The sequence below is a fragment of the Meleagris gallopavo genome, chromosome 14 (assembly GCF_000146605.3).
Source record: "Meleagris gallopavo isolate NT-WF06-2002-E0010 breed Aviagen turkey brand Nicholas breeding stock chromosome 14, Turkey_5.1, whole genome shotgun sequence".
NCBI classification, from domain to species: domain Eukaryota; kingdom Metazoa; phylum Chordata; class Aves; order Galliformes; family Phasianidae; genus Meleagris; species Meleagris gallopavo.
The window spans coordinates 2,429,894-2,451,655 of record NC_015024.2 but is presented as its reverse complement, the minus strand read 5'-3'; the positions used below and the strand labels follow the sequence as shown (position 1 = coordinate 2,451,655).

The 21,762-nt window shown below is 42.1% G+C and overlaps 1 protein-coding gene across 1 annotated transcript in view; it reads right to left on the bottom strand.

Annotated features, from left to right (window-relative positions):
- FANCD2 (FA complementation group D2) overlaps nt 1-21,762 on the bottom strand; it is a gene marked incomplete at its 3' end in the record, with an annotated part of 45,248 nt that overhangs the window by 12,035 nt on the left and 11,451 nt on the right. Inside the window, exons 12-32 of the mRNA XM_010718360.3 lie at nt 21,498-21,598; nt 20,546-20,657; nt 20,148-20,183; nt 19,621-19,764; nt 18,844-18,978; nt 17,356-17,487; nt 15,259-15,366; nt 12,790-12,899; nt 11,330-11,390; nt 10,750-10,875; nt 9,776-9,849; nt 9,531-9,671; nt 7,699-7,799; nt 7,303-7,418; nt 6,337-6,445; nt 6,069-6,167; nt 4,418-4,527; nt 3,092-3,238; nt 1,550-1,666; nt 917-1,045; nt 602-717 (exon numbers count right to left, since the gene is read on the bottom strand). Coding sequence (XP_010716662.1) covers nt 602-717; nt 917-1,045; nt 1,550-1,666; nt 3,092-3,238; nt 4,418-4,527; nt 6,069-6,167; nt 6,337-6,445; nt 7,303-7,418; nt 7,699-7,799; nt 9,531-9,671; nt 9,776-9,849; nt 10,750-10,875; nt 11,330-11,390; nt 12,790-12,899; nt 15,259-15,366; nt 17,356-17,487; nt 18,844-18,978; nt 19,621-19,764; nt 20,148-20,183; nt 20,546-20,657; nt 21,498-21,598 — 2,324 coding nt within the window. The remainder of the gene's footprint in view (nt 1-601; nt 718-916; nt 1,046-1,549; nt 1,667-3,091; nt 3,239-4,417; nt 4,528-6,068; nt 6,168-6,336; nt 6,446-7,302; nt 7,419-7,698; nt 7,800-9,530; nt 9,672-9,775; nt 9,850-10,749; nt 10,876-11,329; nt 11,391-12,789; nt 12,900-15,258; nt 15,367-17,355; nt 17,488-18,843; nt 18,979-19,620; nt 19,765-20,147; nt 20,184-20,545; nt 20,658-21,497; nt 21,599-21,762) is intronic.

Here is a 21,762-nt window from a genome sequence, read left to right as displayed (position 1 = left end):
TACTTTCAAAGCACAACCAAAGGTAAACCACTTTCCACACTCAGATCTAAATTCAGATTCAGAAAAAAAACAACTGTGCAATGCTACCCTGAATTTTATTAACAGATGCAGAAGTTAAATTCAGAGTGAACATACACTTACAGTTTGACATTTAAGAATCCAGTTCAAGTGCATCAGCAGCAAAAGCTCCCATCAGTGAAATGCACATCCATTATTTCCAGTGAAAAAAATTACTCCTTTCATTGCTCAACATTCAGGCCGTGACAAATTAGCATGAGGCTTGCTGGGCAAGAAATTCCAAGATCCCTGTGCAGAATGGGAGCTGCACAATGAGGTGTGCCAGTACTCCACTTATGCCAGTCATCATCCAAAAAATCACTCTATGCTTCCAACTGTTCTGCATTCACTCTTAATCACCTACTGGTTTTGTTCAGGGGAGTAAACTACAAAGCATTTAAATGTCTCCAGACACAGTGGTGTGCAGTTCTGCAAGACTGATAGGTCATCAGATGGGTACAAACACTACACAGGAACAGGAAAGGGAGGGAGCACACAAACTTTGTTCATTTATGTGACAACATACCCTTTTGTTTCAACTCACCATGCAAACAGCAAGCAAAAAGTTTGCAGCAGCTGGCGGTAACAAGAGGACATCAGCTGGTACTCCTGGATGTCCAGTCTTGATTCATCTACCACACCTTGGTTTGGTATAACTGTCTTTAATACAGAACAAATTATTCATTAAATACTAGTCCAGGGAAAGAAAACGGCAAAAGAATACATTTCTATAAACTCAATGCTTAAAAAACCCTGCAACACACCAAAGCCACTCTCTTTTCCCCACAAATAAAACCAAAAATACTTCTAGGGGCAACAAAACTTGATGGTTTTTGAGTCAAAATTGCTGCCCACTGACCTGGAAGTAGTTGTGCATGTTCTCCATGTGATTGCACAGTGGCTTGAGTAACTTGACCACACACACAGCAACTTCCTTCGGGGATCTCTGACAAAGGTGGGAAAAACCAATATCCTTGTTGCCTTTTTCCTGTAGCAAACCAAAATTTTAAAGTCATTTCAGTCTTACTTGATAATAACTTCAGAAGTCATCGCCCAGAAAACCAAGGACTCCTTGCACTGAAGGTGTTATTCTAAAGAATATGAAAACATACAGGGGAAAAATAAAAAACAAAATTGATTCCAAGACCTTTTATCCACTTAAGCTGAGCTACTTCTTGAACAGCAGAGCCAGTTTCTCCAAGCTGGGCAGGGAAAAGTGTCACCTGAGTTTAGGGCTACAAGGTTTTCCCTCAGCTGCATGCCTTTTCCCAAGACATGCAGAGAATTAGACGCTGCAAACACTTTGGCGAGTGATGGAGTACAGTAATTTCTTTTGAAAGGGCAACTCCTGCTCTGACACACAGCTGGGAGTCAGACTACCATTACACTGTAAGGTGAATATATTTCTGAAAAACATTTAGTCAGGAAAGGCTGGAAATCACTGTGCTCTGCTAACCTGGGTCATGCCCCATCAAGCTGCTGCTGTACACACCTTTAAGAAGGGCACTCTCCTAGTGGAGCCTGGGGTCAGCACATGTTCTAGCTTCCAGCACATGTCATCCAGAAGGAAGCAGAGCTCAGCAGGCCCCAGCTGCACAACTTCACTAGCCTGCAATTACAAGGAAGAAAAGTCAATTCCAGGACTCAGCACCTAATTTAGTGCCTTGAAGCTCACATTCACTCCCTCAATTTCCAATTATGTCTCCTGGCTTAGTTAACCTCTACCAGGGAGCAATTTGGTAGATGCTAGGCTTTTGCCCTTTCCATTGTAGGTATGGGACATCAGTTCTGGTTACTCAAAACACAAGGTGGATCTGGTGCTGTGAAAATAACTCCAGTAACATCCAGCTACTGAGAGAGAATGTATTTATACGCTGAAGTTCAAAATCACAGAATTGTAGGGGCTGGGTCCAACCTCCTGCTAAAGCAAGTTCTGTAGAATACACAGGAAAGTGTCCAGGGATGTTTTAAATCTTTCCAGGGAAGACTCCACAACCTCTCTGGACAGCTTGTTCCAGTGCTCTGCCACCCTCACCGTAAAGAATTTTTTCCTGCGTTCAGATGGAACTTCCTACATTTCAGTTTGTGACACTTGCCCATTTTCCTGTCTCTGGGCACCACCAAAGAGCCTGGCCCATCCTCTTGACTCCCACCCATTAGATATTTATGAGCACTAATAAGATTCCTTCTCAGGGAACCATTTGAAATGATGCCACGTGTGCCAGGAGATTTCTCAAATAGCCTTACAAGTACCCTGTGTCTTGCACACGTGGCATAGCTGTCCTTGGAGCAGGGCAGGCTGCACTCCACACTACTACAGCCTTTTTGCATTTTACTAATCCTATGGTTGCATAACAAAATTAGACTCCAGATGGACTGAGCCTGCCTACAAAGGGTCTAACAAAATTAAGCACTTCTGCTCTCCATATCCATAGTAATGCATAGTTTTATATAAGCTTCCAGATGGCAAACAGGGCACTGCCCAATGGGAGCACATCCATGACAACAGTCTCATTTTTGCACCTAGTTTCCCCTCTAACAACGATTTGAGACACCTGCCTTTTTGCAACATGGACTTTACTGTCATAGATTCTTTGGAACAGGCAGGCCACCTCATAGTGTTTGTAACATCCTATACCTTAGCAGTGTTCAATATTAAAGCTTTTTTCTTTCCAAAAAGTGTATGCATGTTATACTGTACCTTTTTTCCTTTTATCTAGTGGGTGGCAAACTCGCTCACAGCAAAGAGGGTTGGACTACTTCCCATCCCAAGGGGAAGATTCTGTGATACACAATATTAACTTTACTTTGGTTTAAACATTGTTGCCATACTGCACAACGACAATGAACAGAAGTCCTTCTTATCTCAGTACCTTGAATTACTTTTGTTTCCTTGGAAGCAAATTCCTTCCTGTCACCAAACTCAAAGCCCTGGCTCAAAAGATCTTAAATCAATCTTCTTTTCACTTTAATGGAGCAGGAGAGGCCAAGGCCACAGTGAGGCAATAAATAACACAAAACTGGCTGCGCTCACCTCGGTGTGCATCTCTGTGTCCAGGACAGACCTTGTCAGCAGCCCACAGTGGAGTACAGAGAACACTTCCAGGTCCAGCTCTCGGAAGTAGGGGCGATAACTCTGCAGCTGTGCCAGAGGGTTTCCTGTCTCTCTCTCAGCAGCACTCTGAAAAATGAATAGCAGATCTCAGCTTGCAACCTGCAACACTTTCTAGCTCAAATAAAACTATTTCTTTCACACAGTCCTTTATATTTCTTGCCAAGATAAAACAAGATGAAGAATAATTTGCAACAGGTAGCAGAGATGAATACATACAATCAGAAGCATTTTCATTTTGAATTGTACAGGTCACTGAATATTTTTTGGAAAAAATAACATAAAGGAAACCAGAATAATCTTTGCTATCTCCTTTCTAAGAAACAATGGCCGCCATGAAATTCATCCTGGACTGGTGAACGACAGCGTAAGCACTATAAGAGACAAATGTTTTTCTCTCTGATGAATACCAGGATGGTAAACCATGGCATGCTATACTGCTTGTTGGACCAAAATCTATGCATTCCTAAGAGATTCACTCCATGTAACCCTGTCACATGAGCTAACGTACATTACACATGGATCATACAGGATTTATGGATTTTGTCATCCATGGATTTGTCTGGGACCAATACTCTCATTAGCTAAAAAAAGGTTTTACATCTATTAATTTCCAGAACTATCCAAGACTTCATTTGTTGTAACTTAAGTGACTTTGTTATTGTACTTGACTCAGTTTTCATACTCGTACGGTAGCACAGAGAGAGGAGAAGCATATTTGCTGGAACCAAAAAAAAAAAAAAAAGGTAAAATAGGCTCTGAATATCAATCATTATTAACAGTGTGGAGGTAGTTGTGCCTTGAAGGAAGTCTATGAGATCCCACCATCTGGGATGCTGAGTCCAAAGGCAGGCACACTTCCCTGGCCTCTCTCCTTCAGCTAGCAGAGATTGTGCATTCTGGACATAATGATAAGAATTTGCTTCAAAGAACAAGAAATTCATTAGTTGATGGATTTGGGAAGCAGCTCTTAGTATGTGAAGAAAATGGGTAACTTTAAATATGCTTTATGATGAACATATTGGTCAAATACCTCAAGAAAAATCTAAAAAATGAGAAAAAAAGAGACTGAAGCAGACCAGAGTCAGAGAGAGGTATGTATTTTCTTACAGGGGTCTGTATTTTCCAGATTTATGCCAGTTTCTGACTTGAAACGAGGAACTGCACTTGCCTGCAGTCATTCAAAGCTTTTGGTTTATTTCATTTCCTTTTACCTTTTCCTGCAAGCCCTCAAGGGTATATACCTACCTTCTCCAGCTCGGAGAGCTCAGTATCAGGCTGGTTTCCATCAGAACTTTCATCTGCCTGAGTATGCTCTGCACTGCAGGCTTTGCTGCTGTCAGACTTCTTTTTCTTTCCTTGAAGAAAAAAGCAAATTCAGGAGAGATAAAAAAAAAAGGGGGGGGATGGGGGGAGAGAAGTTGCACTGTGTTCAAATAGTGCTGCAAGGCAAGAAAACAGCAGAGGTTGTACTTCAATCAGCCCTAAGAAAGCACAGAGCACACACAGGTTGTGAGTCACCTGTAGCCACGGTCATTGTCCAAAAGAAAGCCAAATGCATTTGGGATTCTCTCCTCACCTAGCTCCTCTGGAATAAAATCACAGTAAGAAATTGAAGCAAGTCTCACTTTTCTCACAGTCCTGTAAACATGTTATGCAGTGATTGCCAAAATGGTGGGTCATCATCTTAAAAAATGCTTGAACAAAAATTAGCATTGCTGTCTCTCAGTAGAGACAAAGGCAGAGGACCTGGAAAAGGACAGTAGGGCAAACAGCTACACAAGGGGCTCAAGGGGATGCTGTACCAATAGCAGAATAACTCAATTAATTCCCAGCAAAGGATCTCACTGCTGACAAAGGTGGGAAGACTCATATCTGACACTGTAGCACAAAGATGACTTGAAATCAGTGTAGTTTCTTTAACTGTACACAATGTACTTGACTACAGAGGCATCCCATAAGTCACTAGGGCAAGGAAACATTCACTCAAGGTTCCAAAGTTTTTGCAGTGCAACATTACTGACACTCTGGCTGCCGCCTTGGGGGACTGACAGCTTGCCAATGGAATATCCATAAATTTAAAGGGATATAAAGAGGATTCGGGAAAATTAAGGTGGTTGGCTTTGTCCTCCACCACTGGAAAAGATCACTGAGCACATGGACATGCAGTCCATGAAAGAAGTCCAGAAAGAAGCAGGGCTGCTGGGCTGTTGGTATCACAGTGATAAAAGGAATCCAGCATCCACTAGTGACCCAGATATCCAAAAAGCCTCATATAAAGTTTTACACCAAAACCCATAAAGAACTAGATGAAATGGTGCATTCTTGGACAGAAAGCTTGTTAGAGGAGAAGCAGCAAAGAGTAGGGCTTATTGTGCACTTTTCACACGGAATCAGCTATAGAATCCTTTAAAAATTGGTTTTATTCAATTCCATAAGCAACTCAGAGAAGGGGATGCTTGGGGAAATTTCCAACAGATGTTTTCAGGAAGCCTGACCACTGGGTACAGACAGGAAACACATCAAAACAAAAAAAAACTCACCTTGCCAAAAGTAAGCAACCAAAATAGCTTACTATGTAATCACAAAGGATATGAAATAAGGCAGCTCAGAGTGTGAATAGAGAACTGGAAAGCCTTCCCCTACTTACTGGCAGCAAACTATTTACTTTGGCTGAGCAAAACCAAAAAGTAGGATGAAATTGGTGTGAAAACCATACGACCCCACGCAACTGTGACCCATGTGATGGATTATTTTTTTTTGGTAGGCAATATGAGCTCAGCTCAGGAATATCTTAGTCTGATCTGAGCTTACCAGCCTGCAGAACACATGACAGGTCCAGTGCAACATGCTGGTCAAACCCAGCATCACATCCTTAAACATTACAAGATTTCCTTACCATATTTTTTTCTCACTGGACCACCAGCATTAATAGATGGTACTCCTTCTGGGGCTTCAGAATCAAAAGTAGCAGGTGGTGGGACATAGCCAGGGGTTGCTGAAAGACCAAAACACAGACATTTGTTTAACTCAGTTCCTGAATGAGAAAATATAGGTAAACACACATGTAGAGGAAGTGCCCCATCTGTCATCGTCCCCACAAAAGGGGAGACAATACATTACATGACACAGCTGAGGCCCAGAACATACAAATATTTCACACTCACCTGCCAAACATTTTCCTAGCACATTCTGCAGCTCTGTGATGTTCTGTAGTCGAGTCAGAACTTTCCCCTTCATCTCAGCATCTTGTTGCTGGCAGAAGGCATTTACAACCTAGAAGCACAAAACAAACTGTGAATTAGGGAGATGTGTACCCTTACTATTTTTTCTTTTCCTAAATAGCATTTCCATGTCCTGAATAAGCACACGACACTCAGCACAAGTGGCCCATCTGACCAGATCTAGACTGTGGGAACAGAACTCTCCAGCAGCCCCTATGAAAACAGACATATCAAAGAATGGCCTGGGTTGAAAAGGACCACAATGATCATCTAGTTTCAATCCCCCCTGCTATGTGCATGGTTGCCAACCAGCAGACCAGGCTCCCAGAGCCACATCCAGCCTGGCCTTGACTGTCTCCAGGAATGGAGCATCCACAACCTCCTTGGGCAACCTGTTCCAGTGCCATAATTCCAGTACCATAATTGATGTAATCTGAAAAGTGACTTATTTCCTCAACCTGCAGGCTACTCTCATGCTCGTACAGCATGGACAGACTCACCTTTTTTTTCCTTGTGCTCTCCTCTCCTACTAGGGCTACTACTATACCTCATAGCTTAGAAATATATTTGAGGTTTATAGCAGCCTCCTTGCAGCAACAAAACTGATTTCCAGATACAAAACTAAGCCACAGAGTACAGGCTGCAACTGAGTAGCAGACAGAAAACTCAAGTGGCAAGGGAGTCCTTTAGAACCTCTGAGTCTCTAACAGCTAACAGCAGAGTTGAGCAGGATAAAACATAAATAATAATGAAGAGAAGAACGCAGAAAGATCTCCAACATCTTGCTGGAGAATATTTCCAAAAGGCAAGGCTGTTCCTTGACAATTGCACCCCTGAAGCCTGAGGTTAGTGCATTTAAGTGCTACTCTTCAGGGCCCGTCCAAAATAGGCAGGCAAGGCTCTACCCACCTCACGAAACCAGTTGAGTGCATAGAACAGGAGCGAGCACAGAAATTCCCTTTCCTGCTTGGAGAGAGAGTCCAGCTTCCCTTCCACCTCCAGGTCAGTCAGGTACAGAGGGCAACCTGGGACAGAACAAGCAAAGAACACACTGGGCTGCATTTGCTACCTCTCATCTTTGCATGGACCCTTCTCAAAACCTGTAACAATTCCAATGACTATCTGGAGCAACTTGCCAGAAAAAGCAATTCTCTCCTCTACCTTCCTTTACTTTTTTGTGCAACAGAGCATCTCAGCCTCCATCATAAACCACAGATTTCTCCCTACAGATGCAGGAGGTCTTTGCAAATCTGTGATAGGAGCAAGTCAGCTGGATGGACTCTGTACAAAGTTCACTCCCCATACCTAGTAAGGCATCAATCTCCTCCAGGTTCCCATTGTTTTGTTCTCCAGTGTAGAGTCTGAGCAATCGGAAACAGGGTGATAGGCATATTGGTGATACTACCCTTGGGGAAGGAAAAATAAAAATATATAAATAAAAATATAGAGAAATGGAGTTTGTCCTCCTACATTTTATATCTCTCCAGAAAGCTTATTTCTATTCCCTTGCACACTGTGTCCTCCCCATGCCACCTAGTCTACTCGTTTGATTTTGCTCCTTGCAAGCCACAGCAGCACAAAGCAGAAATGCACCATATGGTTAAATGAAATATAACATTTATCATCAATTTTCTGGGAAAGCACACGGGCAGAGAAACAGCTGTACTGAATCAAAAACGGAGTCAGATTTATTTCTAGCAGAAACCAAAGATGAATATTACAGAAGGAATGACAAGAATTTGTGTAAAATATATTTATCAGCAGTGGAGAAACCTTCTTGAATATTTGCTAGCATTCTACTTACTGCTCTCATTCTGAGTGAGAAAAGTTACCATTTTTACACTGATGTATGTAGGGCAACTACCTGGGTTTTTTTATTTGCTATAAATTGATTCTATCTTTTTATTAAGCATGACTACAATCCCACCAAAACCTTCCAACAATAAATTATACAGAATGTGAAGCTGATGTTAGAAAAAAAAAAGTCTTATTATTTGCAGTGTTGATGGCCCACTGTTTAAGTTATTTACCACACACTTCTTGTTTCATTTCCCAAGCACAAAGCCCTTGCTTCTCAGTCAAATTTCACTTCTGGCTTCATGTTTGTGATTTTGCACATTTTTTTACTGTCTAAGTGCAACTTAAAGGTGAGAATAAATTGTGTACTCTTTACACACACTAATTCCTTGCTGATTCTATTTGAGACTCATTGCTCAAAATACAAATTTTGCCACCTCAGAGTTGCCTATCCATAAGGCATTTAATAACACAGTAACCTGGACTAAAGAGCTACTATTCTCACATGACAGATGGAAAACAAAGTGGATGCAGTGTAACTTCCTAAGACCACCAAAACAGCCTGAGTCAGAACAGGCTGCCAGGTCCCCATCACATGCTTATGCCTCTAGACTTATCTGAACACGTTTAACAGCAGACAAGAAAAGAACACTGAAAACTGGCAAATCCTCTGCCCAGCTCCTCATCAAGCACTTAGGCAGCCAGGGCTGGGCACAGTGCACTGCATCAAATGAAAATACAGTTCTTTTAACTGTAATATGACTGCAAGGTGAATGTCACAGAATCACAGGCCCGGGTTGGAAGGGACCTCAAGGATCACGAATCTCCAACCCCCTGCCACATGCAGGGCCACCAACCTCCACATTTAATACCAGCCCAGGCTGCCCAGGGCCCCATCCAACCTGGCCTTAAATACCTCCAGGGATGGACAGGGCATCCACAGCCTCTCTGGGCAGCTGTTCCAGTACCTCACCACTCTCTCTGTAAAGATTTTCCCCCTGACATCCAACCTAAATCTTCCCTCTCTCAACTTAAAACCATTTCCCCTTGTCCTGCTGTTATCTACCCTTTCAAAGAGTTGATTCCCCTCCTGTTTGTAGGCTCCCTTTAGGGACTGAAAGGCTGCAATGAGGTCACCCTGCAGCCTTCTTTTCTCCAGATTGAACAAGCTCAGCTCCCTCAGCCTGTCCTCATAGGGGAGGTGCTCCAGTCCCCTGATCATCTTCGTGGCTCTCCTCTGGACCCTCTCCAACAGCTCCCTGTCTTTCTTGTACTGGGGGCTCCAGACCTGGACAGAGTACTCCAGATGTCAAATGTCCAGATGTCAAATGTCAAAGTACCTTTTCCTTGGATTACTCATTTCGTCAGTGACCCTGCCAGGCTCACTCTGTGACACCAGTGGTAGGAGGTTAATGGCAATTGCTCCTTGAGTTTCATCTTCATCCAGATTATACAAGGACTTCACTGGGAACAAAAAGGAACTGCAAGAAAAGACAGACAAGCTCAGTTGAAAGGACCACAATGTTTACATGTTCAGTTCTCAGTAGCAGAAACATTACAAAGGCTTAGCCAATGTTCAGCATACCCGTCCACTGTAGGGCTGAGATCCACCACAAAGTCATTGGGAAAGTCCTCCACCAAACTCTTCCCAAACTTATCCTATAAAGAGAGGAAAAAACCTGCTCAACAAATTGGTTCAGTGAAGCAAGCTGCGACAACTGCATAGAAAAAGCAGAAGACAAGGCCAACAAAAGGACCCTGAAACAGCCACAGCAGTGAAACCCACTGCTTGCAAGGACTGACTTTAGAGAGACAGCTTGTCACATTGCCAAGCATACACAGCCAGTCCCAAGAAGAACTTTAACCTGTATCAGCCTTGCTAAGAGAAAGAAAAAAAACACATTCAAGATGAATGCTCTTCCTCTAGGGAGCACTCAGTTGGATGCCAGGAGAGACTGGCTTTTCTAGCCTAGCCAGTCCTGTTTGAAAGCACAGCTCACAGCTCCTCTTCTACACAACCAGTTGTTGCAAAGGGCACAATGATTCCAGCAAGAAAGAGAGAAGAGCCCCTGCTCTTCCAATTACCATAAATCTTCACTGTGGCTCCTCCAGGTCCTTTGGTGTCAGACAGCCTTAACTGTCTGACCAGAAGCCAATTCCGATAAGAATTTTAAAGCTCTTCCAGGTTCTACCTTGTTTATGGATATCAAAAGCCTATTCTGAAATGTCTATTTATTTCCTTTAAAAGTCTTCCCTCCTTCCTGCTGTCATGTGAAAGTTCACATGTAAGAAGCTGTTAAAGCATAACAAGGAATCTGTCAAAACACACACAAAAAAAAAGACTCAAAAAAGAAACAAAAAACAAAAAACCCCAAGAACCCAGAAAGATGAAGGAGTAGTTTGTATCTCCTCAATCTCTTACAGGAACCTTAGCATGCCTACAACAAAGAAACAGTTCTCAGACTGGAGTGAAATCCTCTGCCCCGTCCATACTTAAAAAACATCACGTTTCTGAAGAATACATTTCAGTGATTAAGTTCAAAATACTCTGCAATATACCAGTAGCTGCAGGTCCAAATTTCCCTTCTGCTTCTCAATCAAATTGGCAAGTTCATCATAGTAGAGAGCCAAGATCTCTGGTGTTTGCTCACAGCAGAAGCCAACAAGGTCCAGCAGTGTAGAAAGCTGAAGGGAGAGAACACTGTAGAATAGGTAAGCAGACACAACTAAAGCTTCTACCTTAACTTCTCCTTTTTGCATTTATTTATCCTGAGGCATGACCAAAGCTTCAGCTCTAGGGCAACAGCCTATGGTGGCTACTTTTGCAGAGATGCAGTTTATAGGTCTTTCAAGCACTGCTCCACCATGAGACAACACAAAAGAGATCACCTTGTTTCTTTGTGTCTGAAATAATATCTGGATAGAAGACTTTCACTAGATGCCTGCAGTACTGCATGAGTGCTATCTTAACATGGTACTCCCAAACAATTTTTAATAGATTCTTGGCTCCGTGGTTAATATAGAAGCATCTCAAGCTGAGTAAAGCTGACTGCCAGACACACAGCGCTTCACCTGAAGTAGATTTCCTGCTGACCACATCCTCTCACTGCCCCAGAATGCACCCATTCTTGGCACCTACCTGCCCATCACATTCGATGCTCAGCTCAGGTCTCTCCAGCGAATCACCATCTGCTTCATTTCTGAAAGCAATTGATAACCTCACTTTCGTGACACGACACTTAAGAGATGGCAAAACCCGTCACACAGAGAAATTCACTGGAGAATTATGCATGAAAAAAGACACATTTTGTAGCAGTACTAGAGAAACACCTGCTGCTGTTTTACACCTTTGGGACAAGACGGAACATCACCTTCAAGATTACACTTTTTCTGATCTCTAGTCACTCACCTTTCTGAAGGCCATATAGCCTAATATCTGCTACATCTAGTACATGATGCCAACTACTCAAATTCCTGCTGCTTACTTGCAAGGTTCAGAAGGGTAGTTTTTTCTCTGATAAGGAAGGAGGCTTTAGAGCTTGCCTCCTTCAAAGTGTTTCTGATGAAATCAGGTAGGATTTTAGTAAGGGAGAGACCCAACATACTATCAAGACATTTCTCAAGTGCCAGCAGATATATTCTCCCAAAATACTTGACTTGGACTGGGAAGGGATATCTTTGTAGGTCAAACAACCAAGTTCCTTAGGGATTCAAATCTTTTTTTGAGACACAGAACACACCCCCACCTGCTGGGGTCATCCGTGTGCATTTTACTTGGCGAGTTCCTTGCTACTGAAAGGTCCTTGATGTTCTGATGACTCCATTCTTGTGTTGTTCTTTTTTGTCTGTAGTCTGCATTTTAAGATTTTCTAAACCTCTTCTTGATATAACTATTTTATCTTGTCCTGCTTAGACTTAGGCCAGTACAAATCTGATGTCAGTGCTATGGGAGCAACCATAAGGAAGCCCACTAACTCAGGCCCTACAGTTGGGCTTTTCTCTTCATGTAGTAAACAGCAAAAGCATTTCATTAAGAAGTGAAAAATCAGCAAGCTACACCATACTTCCAAACACAGCTCAAAAGTTTCTAGTCTAAGCTCTGCGATCTTTGTTGCAGTTCTTACCAGGAGTTTGCCTGGCTCATCAACACTGTTTTTAAATTATTTATGCAGTACATTGGAAGCTGTCACGTCAATACCTTGCATAGAAGTAACATTTTTCCTTCTTATTTCTCCTTTATATTTCTCTGCATTCAAACAGGGTACATTAGACTATTCAGCCTTAGTTTTACAGGCTGATCTGCATTCAGTCCACCACAGTATTCAATTTATTTTCCCTAAGTGTTAGGTCCTGCTAGTGCTAGTCAAGGCGTTCGTGCATAAGCACTAACAAGAAATTCAGGGGATGCCTTCAGGATTTGCAGCAGACAGCAGTACTAAACAGTTAGCAACACCAAATGTTGCAGTTTGCAGGTAAGAGTTAAGTTACTGGACCTGACCAAGATGTGCATGTGCTAGAAGGCAATGCCTCCCTGCCTCCTTTCCCTATTCCAGGTTGTCTTAAAGCACACTGAATTCACCTCTGTACATTTTCTCTCACCTTTTTAATGCCACGCTGCCCATCATGGTAACAGAACCAATAATCCCCATCTGTTTGTGGTTGGGAACAGAGCTGGAGAGCCACTTCCTGATCACCATGTGCATATCATCCTAAAAAGAAAGACACAGCCTATATCAATACAGAGGCATCTGTGCCCACCACTCTGTTCTATCAGCATCTTCACCTGATATCGTCTCCAAAGGCTGCACAGAGATGGTTGGATGAGATAACAACTTTGTAGACTGAATGTACATCCTGTGATTTCATTTGTAATTAATATAATTGTCAAATCTGTAGATAAGGTTGCAAATAGCATTGTAAGTGCTTTGGCTTTGCTCCAATTACTATACAGTCTAGATTTCTTCTATAGTTAAGAATATATATTAAAATATAGCATATATTCTTTCAGTTCTCCACACACACTGCAGCTGCAGAGTTACCCTCCAAAATAGAGTCAGCTGAAAGAGGCTCAGGGATGGGGTAGTTACTGATGAAAGTCCAAGGAGAGCTCAAGTGAACAGCACAAGAGACACCCAGGTTTAAGACATCCCTCGTGCTGCCTCTATTGTACCCTTGGTGTGGGAAAACATGCAATCACAATTGTAAAGGCTTCTATGCAGTAACTCCATAAACACACAGCAGGCCTCAATGCAGCATGCTTTAACAGCCATGCCATACCAAAGCAGCTGAACAACTGCACTTCCCCAGAATGGGCATTGCTTTGAAAAAGCCTGGAAGTCTGAACTGCTAAATATGGACTAAAGTGGTCTCCTGATGCTGAGAACATACAGTATATCCCTCTTAGAATGAGGAGCATTCTCAGACTGGAAAAGAGACATGCACATGAGACAACTCAGAAGCAGCTTCATAGAAGTAACAAAGATCTCATAAGCCACCAGAAAATATTATGGAAACATAATGGCCCAGATTGCCTTGATGCTTATTAACTGCCCACGTGGGTTCTGCAAAGGAAGGGGATAGCTCATACAGACAGCTCCCTAAAAGCAAAAGTTCTATCCAGAGAGTGGTCTTGAGATAGAGGAGATGAAGGCTTGAGTTATGCTATGGAAAGAACTAGTGCCAACAAGATCAAACTGGAAGCAGGAGAAAGGAGAATACATAATTATACCATCTTTTTTTGATCTTTGCTAGGCAAGATGCTTCTGGAATGACCTGTGTAATTCTAGGACAAATGCCTAGCCTGTCTTTAGTGACACATACCCCAAGATACAACTGTTTTAGAAGTGCATTAAAGAGAAAACAAAGAGGGAGTTGGTTCCAGGATACAGATTGACATCCCACCCCTGGAGACTCAATACCACCAAGGACAGAGCCAGCCTGTCAGCCTTGGATCCCTGTCACAAACTCTCAGCTCAGAAAAATTCCAGAGCTTATGCTCCTTTCCTTCTGTTTGCAATTTAAAAGTGACAGACAGGCAGAACACCTTTCTGTGATGGCTAGTCCTGTAAAATCACTCAGTATGGGTCGCCGAGGCAGTTTTGCAGTTCACATATAGAAAAGAAAGACTCAGGAGGGGAAAAAAAGTCACTGAAAATTTTGGCAGAGAGGAGTTCAATCTTAAAGAGAGTCAGTGGGAAGACTTGAAATGACTACAAACATGCTATGTGCTACAGACCAATCAAGAAGACCAAAAAAAGTTTTCCTTCATAATCTCAAGCATTTGCAAACATACTCACAACTTGAAGGGACTAGAAGAAAAAGAAATAGTCCTAATTTCTAAGAGCTCAGATTTAAGAATGGAAAGACTTTAAACCTCAACAATTCTATTGCAAAATAAATGCACTTAGGTTATTTCTTTATCTTTATTTAATCGTCCTTGCTCAAGGAGTGAGAAACAAGAGGCACAAAAGGTGTGAAGTCCACCGCTTGGCAGCAGTCCTCTACTCTGTGTAGTTTACTTCTGCTAACACGAGTGCCTGTCATATCTGATCTACAAACGTTAAGCACTTGGTTCAAGATAAGCATCTTGGAGAAAGGAGCTGACCTATGCTTTCTGAATACTTCCAATTGGTGGACAAACAAAGCTTGAGAAAGACGATGCTAAATTCACACTTCTGCACATCTCCAGGGCTCAGATAGGCAAAGTCACAGCCAACCTGATCTCGTGCTAGCAACACACTCTCTTTAACTGAGAGGTTAGATCAGGAACTGACACTGGTCTCCTTCCACCAACATTTCCATCAGTCTATCCTTTTTAGATGTGAAAGAAGAGGGCGCTTCCAGGAAAGCCAGGAGATGTACAGACTCTGTGGAGAGCACTTCCTGTACAGGACAGCAAAGTCTGGAGTGCAGCTTAGCTTGCAGTTGTGGAGAAGGGTATTAAGCTAAAGGACACCCTCACACTACTTGCTGGTCATAAAGGAGCTACTATTTGTACAACACGAGACCTTAGCCCAGCTAAAAGAACCATGGCACAGCTGAACTCCTTTCTGTTGTGTCCCTGCTTACCTGAATATAACTTCCTTCTTGTCTCTGGCTGAATGCTAGTGTGCTGAGAATGTAGAAGAGCTTCCGGATCTGGCAAGGATTCAGTTTCTGCATAGAGTCTAAAATGGTCTGTAAGAGAGAAGCCACAAACTAACTCAGATACATCAAGAAATCATTTTCAAATTCCAACAATTGTCAGCCAAAGAGCAGCCAATTACCTTTACCTTTTTTGTACATGTAGGAAAAATCTACTTTGAAATGAACACAAATGCAGAGCTATTGGTCTGCCCTTAATTCTTGCCGTTTGCTGTATTGGAAGCTGAATGAGGAGAACAATCTGGCTACTACAAGCATTTTGGGAGTGCTACAATCCCACTAATGGCAGCTATTTAGCTTCTATCATAGATTTTCTCAGTGCTCAAAGTATTTGAGATGAACAAGTGAATTTGCTGATATTTCCAATACAAACTCTGTAATAATAGCCAGACCTTTAAGAATTTAGGAGAGACATCATCTGTGCTGAATGGCACCCTCAGGATATTCCATGTTCTGAGTATTTCAGTGAAAGCAATGCAACTGTTTCCCATAGCACTGCTGGCTTTTCCACTCCTGACACAGCATTTTGCTAGTATTATTTTTCTCCTACAACTGGCCAACCTTGAGGAGGATTTAGAACAAGGCACTGAGTATGACAGGGGCAACGGCAGGGTTGGTTACCCACTTTCTGCCATTCCCAAGAAAATTCATCCAGTTTATACACTAAAAAAGTAGTTTGAGGAGATGTGTAGATCTGTCTCTATGCTAGAAAGGCTCCAACTCTGTGTGAAACCTGCTGGCCATCTGCAGCCTTGCAGATCTTTTCACAGATCTTAACCGGCTACTGCCTCTACCACCTCCGAGATGCACATCAAACACAGTACGCTGCAGATCCCTGAGGTGTGGCCAGAACATTTATTCATGCATGTTGTATAGAAGCTTTGGTAATGCATCGAAGATTAGCCCACAGAGACCATAATCTGTAAATAACCTGTCAAGATAAGAATGTGCAAAGAAGGTTAGGAGGTCAGTGGGTCTCAGCTGAAGGCTGTGAGCAAGTGCTCCCACCACACTTGTGACAAAGCATTCAGTGAGGTGGAAGAAATCTGTGCTGTCTCTTTCAAGGACCGCTTTCAACCGTGAGCCCCCAGCATATCCCAGCTCTGCCAGAAAGAAGTGAGTCCCATTTCTCCCTTTTATGGATTAAACATGACAGACTGCACACATTCTTATAGTAGACCTTAACATCCTCCCTTGGAGCATATTTTAAAAAGTTGACTGTATTTAACAATCAACCAAAAAGTGAAAAGTACTCCACTTTCCTACAGTAAGTACTTAAACTACAAAAATCACTGCCACCAAGTGGGCAAATACAAAAATATGTCAGAGGGGTGGGAAAATGCACACACCTACAACTCCTCAAGGGGAAATACAGGGTCCTTAAAGTACAAATCACCGTGGGAGGATGTTCAAGCAGAATAATGCTACATGCTTGCTTTGCTATTTTGCTCCCCACATACTCTCCACTTCTGGAATTTGGCAGTTGTGCAGGTCTGACTCTGCTAATCATTACTATGAGTCAGGAATTCAGTATTTCTTTTCTCTCTATTGAGTACTTTCTTTTAAGTTTTAGGAAAGTCTTTTCCTATTCTTGCTAGGAACTTTGTTTTATGATTCAAAATACTGGCTAAGTGCTGACAATCTTTCAGAATAGTGGGAGTCCACAAAGACAGCAGGTTTTTGCCAAAGATTTGGAATAGCTGATATTAATAAAGATATATATATAAACCATTTTCCTTCTGTCCACAGATGTCATTCCATCCCTGCAACACACATGTTCTCCATTTACAGGGAAGAGCAACTTCCTTTTTTAGTCCAATTTCCACTTCAAAAAATTCATAGTCTAGCTCACACCTTCACAAAAGGTTCCTTTCCATCCTGACCACTGCATTTCTCAGAACAGCTTTACAGAGACAGGTTGTTTTATTAAGGATATTTCTGAAGCCTACTGACCTATTCTGGATCTGGGACAAAGTTGTGAAAGGATCCTGAGATGTAATGTGCCCACAGATCTACACGTACCTTCACGAAGGTGGCGTAGCGCATCAGCAGGGATGTGTGTAGGATCACCAAATCAGTGAGCACGTCCAGAGAAATATCCAACTCTGTTTCATTTCCACTGCATATGTGAGTGACCAAAGCACATACAACCTCCTAAGGAAAGACCCCCAAGAGAATCTGCAATAAAACATCAGTGGAAAAATGCCTGCCCTTGCTCTGCCTGCTGCTATGTTTTACTCACATAAATATACGGATCGAGTACAGAAAACCACCTTGAAAACCCAGCCCTACTTTCTTCTGAGTTCACTTTCTAATTCCAGATAGTCACAATGTTGGCCTTCTCCTTCAGCCTGGATTTTATTCAGTTTACAAAGAGCTTTTGGAAGCTTTTCTTCACCATTTTGCTCCTGCCCGCATGCCTGCAAGTCCTGCAGCTTGTGCTCTCTGCTACTACCACTTAAGACAATAAAAACCCACATTATTTGCACGTGCACACAGAATGCTGCTCCTTATCCAGGAAAACATTGCCTCTAACTACACCAACCAGTGTCTCAACTCTCTTTATCAACAGCTGTTCAAAAGGACATTTTCATTTCAAAAATCTTTTTGTTGGCCTTACTTCAGCTGGCTTCCACACACCCATGTCTCTGCAATCTCATCCACTGTCTGGGGTTCTGGGACTTCCCTACATCACCAACTGCTAACACAGCCAATCTCTTTGGAAATTCATAGCATTTCAAACTATTACTAAACTTATTGGAGACAACATTGCACATCTCAAGCTTTTCTCAGCTGATTAAGTTTGCTGTACCAAGTAAATATAGATGCAAGGTCACAACCAGCCTTAATTGCAAACATACTGTGTCAAAAAAGTGCAAATACATTCAAAAGAATTTGCAGGGCTGTCTTTGGTCCCCAGATTTTCTTATTCTCACACTCAAAGTCTGGCCTGCAGTTATTTCAGAGTATGCAAAAGAAGTCCAAGCTGGTCAGAGTTCTGAGGGGAAGCTGTGTGTTTTCAACACAGTAAGTTCTCCAAGGAAAGTATTTCAATATGAATCACGTGTGGCTTTTTTATTTTCTTCCTTTTAAAACAGAGGAGACTCAAAATGATTAACATAGAATAGAAACAAGAATTTATGAGCAAATTTTCTCTGTGACCTGAGGCTCAGTCCAGCTTTCAGGCTACAGCTCAGTAAAACTGTTTGCTTCTTGACCTGCAAAAAATAACAGCATATCTCTGCTCCATACCTGGAGTTTTTTTTATTTTTGTTTTATTATTTTGTCACTTCTGAGACTGCCTACTTGCTCCCTGCTCCTCTCAGCAGTCTCTGACTCAGTCAGTTGCTACCAGAGCTGTGATCTTCTTCTTGGCTTATTCTATAGCAGAGATCTCTCTCAAAGGCTTCCAGTTGCCCGAAATCCCCTCCTCAGAAGGATGAGGGCACACACCCTCCAACAAAGTGCAAGCACACAAAAATAAAACAAATGCCATCTATCACACTGTACCTGCTGGCAGTAAGAGTCAAAGGCTGCAAAAGCTTGTTTGTACATGCAGCTGCCAAAGGAGACCACAGCTGGGTGTGCAGAGTGCAGAAACGTCTGGGCAAGCGATAGAATTGAAGGGAAGAAATCCTTGATGACCTGAAAAATAGAAATATAGTACAGTGTACTGCAGCTCATCTCAAAAACTTTGTCTAGATCAGTAGATTTTTTTCCAGGCTATCCTGTCCAGCAGAAATGGCAACAAGAGCAGACAAGGCAGACCAGAATGGCTTTCTCTAACCTCACCCACACAAAGAATTTTCTGATCAGTTACACCAACCTGCCCTGCTGCAGGGCTCACAACAGAATATCCCTTATCAGTGACACCATGGGAGTCACTTCACAGCAATGCACCACAAATTAAAAGCCACAGGGCAGACATGGCACTACTTTGATGGAAGGACTGTCACATCAATATAAAACATAATTTTGATTTCTGTGAGTAAAGTTAGCTTAATCTCTTAAAGCAGCTTTGAACAAGCTCTCACTCATGTCAAGTGGCCTAATTAACTTCTTCTGAAAGGGTTGTTCAACTAAAATTGAATTAAAAGCAATTACATTCAGAATAAATGGAATACAAGTCCCCACTTGTGTTACTGACATAGGTTATTTTAAATTCTTAACAGGGGTCTGTTATGTATACTCTGAAGTATACATAACGCAGCAGAGGGTTAAATCATCATCTGACAGGACATTTGAGGGATGAAGAAGAGGAAGTCCCAACACAGAATCAGCACTGACCATGGAATGATTTTGGAAAGCATTCTGCACCAGCTGCTCTGGCATGCAGCCCAGGCGAATCTTGCTCCTCAATACCTTCTCAGTTTGCTTCCTGTTCTTGCTGTTGGTAGAATGGATCAGCAGCAAAACGATCAGATCCAGAACCTTTAGGAAGAAACAGCCGTTAATCATTATGCTGAAAATACTTGAAACATGCCAGACAACTACACAGTTTGAAATCAAAACTAGGAAGGAAATCAAGAGCTCAAAAAGCCCCTGACAGCCACAATTACAGCAGAACTCCCATCATTCCAACCGGAGAGACTCAACTCTGTCTCCTGATGCAGGGAAGGGAGGAATTAAAGAGTTATGACAAAACAAATGACTGTTACAGTGGCAATAATTCAGACACCAAAAGAACCACCCAGCCAACATCACTGGTGGTTACTCTAATTAGAAAAATCTCTCCATCTATGCCCATAGAGAGAGCTATGAGAACCACCAGAAAAGGACACTCACAAAGAAAAACACAGAGTCAGAAGTATTACCTTGTGGTCAGATACAGATGTGCTGTTCTCAATAGCCTAAGAGCAAAAAACAAAAACCAAAAATCAAGAAAGCTGTTACATTAAAGTATAATAGTGTATTTTAAAACCATGAGTGTTACATGAAGACAAATGAAAAAAGGCATACATCAAAACACTTCTCTGCAACAGGACAGCTATCCAAACCAGCAAACTGGATCTTGCCAACAACTCAGAATTCAGAAGGTACTCAAAAGAAGGCATGAGAATTCAGCATGGATATTTTCAAACAGCACTGGTCTTGCAAAAAACTAAAGTTCTGGAAATGAATGAAATCTCTATCTAACTATCAGGGCTAACATTCACTTCTTTATATTTGACTGAATTATATGAGGAAACAAGGTCTGACACGTGCATCTTACCTTAATCCAAGCTTCAGAGACATCTTTCTGGAATCTTACAGCTAGCTTGATCACATCAAAAAGCACCTTCACACAGTTCTGGCTGGTGGTTATTTGGCTCATGGAAGAACTGCTAATGACCAGAAAAGATGACTCAGCCACTGTAAATACTGTAGTGAAAGGGACAAGGCAGCCTAGCAATCACAGCAGTTATGAAAAGCAGCAATTCTGTAGAAGGAATGCTTTGGTAAGGGCAGGGAAATTCAGAAAAGGGTGGAACCACACACTGCAGAACCAAAGACATACTCAGGGGGAACCTAAAGATAAACTTGCAGCAAACACCCTCATTACAAATGGGGCCATGTACCCCTCATGCAGATGTGGATGCAGATGGCTTCTTGCCTTCTCTCTGACTTTAGTGAAAGGATGTGAGCTATGCACAGGGCACTGTCAATGCACCAGATAAGTGCAGAAAGACAAAAGAAAAAAAAATGAGGGTTAGGGATAAGCTGGGAGAGCTGCTGAATTAAGGTGACCATTTTTGCTTTACAATGAAACACGTCAGTATATTGTCTGTGGAGTCTGAGCACTAGAAGGGGGTCCACAGAAAGGCGATGAGTTGCTCAGAATAAGAAAATAAATCCCAGCTGCCAATTCAGCCTCTGAAGCTGACACCAAGAATGAAAGACAGATTTTCTTTCCCAGTAGATTTATTCTGATAGCTGAATTTTTCACTCAAGTCAGTACAGTTCATCAACCTTCATTTGACTAACAAGCACTGCAGGGGAAGTTTGCTGGATAAGGATTGATAAACATGTTATGCTAGTACCAAGTAGGAAGGAATAGAAGTGTCAGCACCTTCACTTAGGGCAAATTAGAATGAATGTAAGTAGTTGCATCTCTGAGACCAGATAAAGAAGAGATGAAGGCCTCACGTAGCATCTCATCACTGCAGAATCACAGAAATAGCTACCTGGCCTGAGCCTGGCTTTTAAGCTTTCTCTGGGAGCCTAGCATCTGCAGTGGCAGAACGCACGATGACAGATCCAAGCTCTTACGAAGATCAGAAATCACCTGTAAAACACAGATCCTTGCACAAACTGTTCTGACATATGAGGGGGGAACAAAAAAGACTAAGGAAAATTTAAATTAAAATCCCTCAGAATAACCCTAGAATTACAAATCCAGTACTCACCTATTTGTGAAGATGTCTAAACATTTAACTGTGCTCAAAGTTT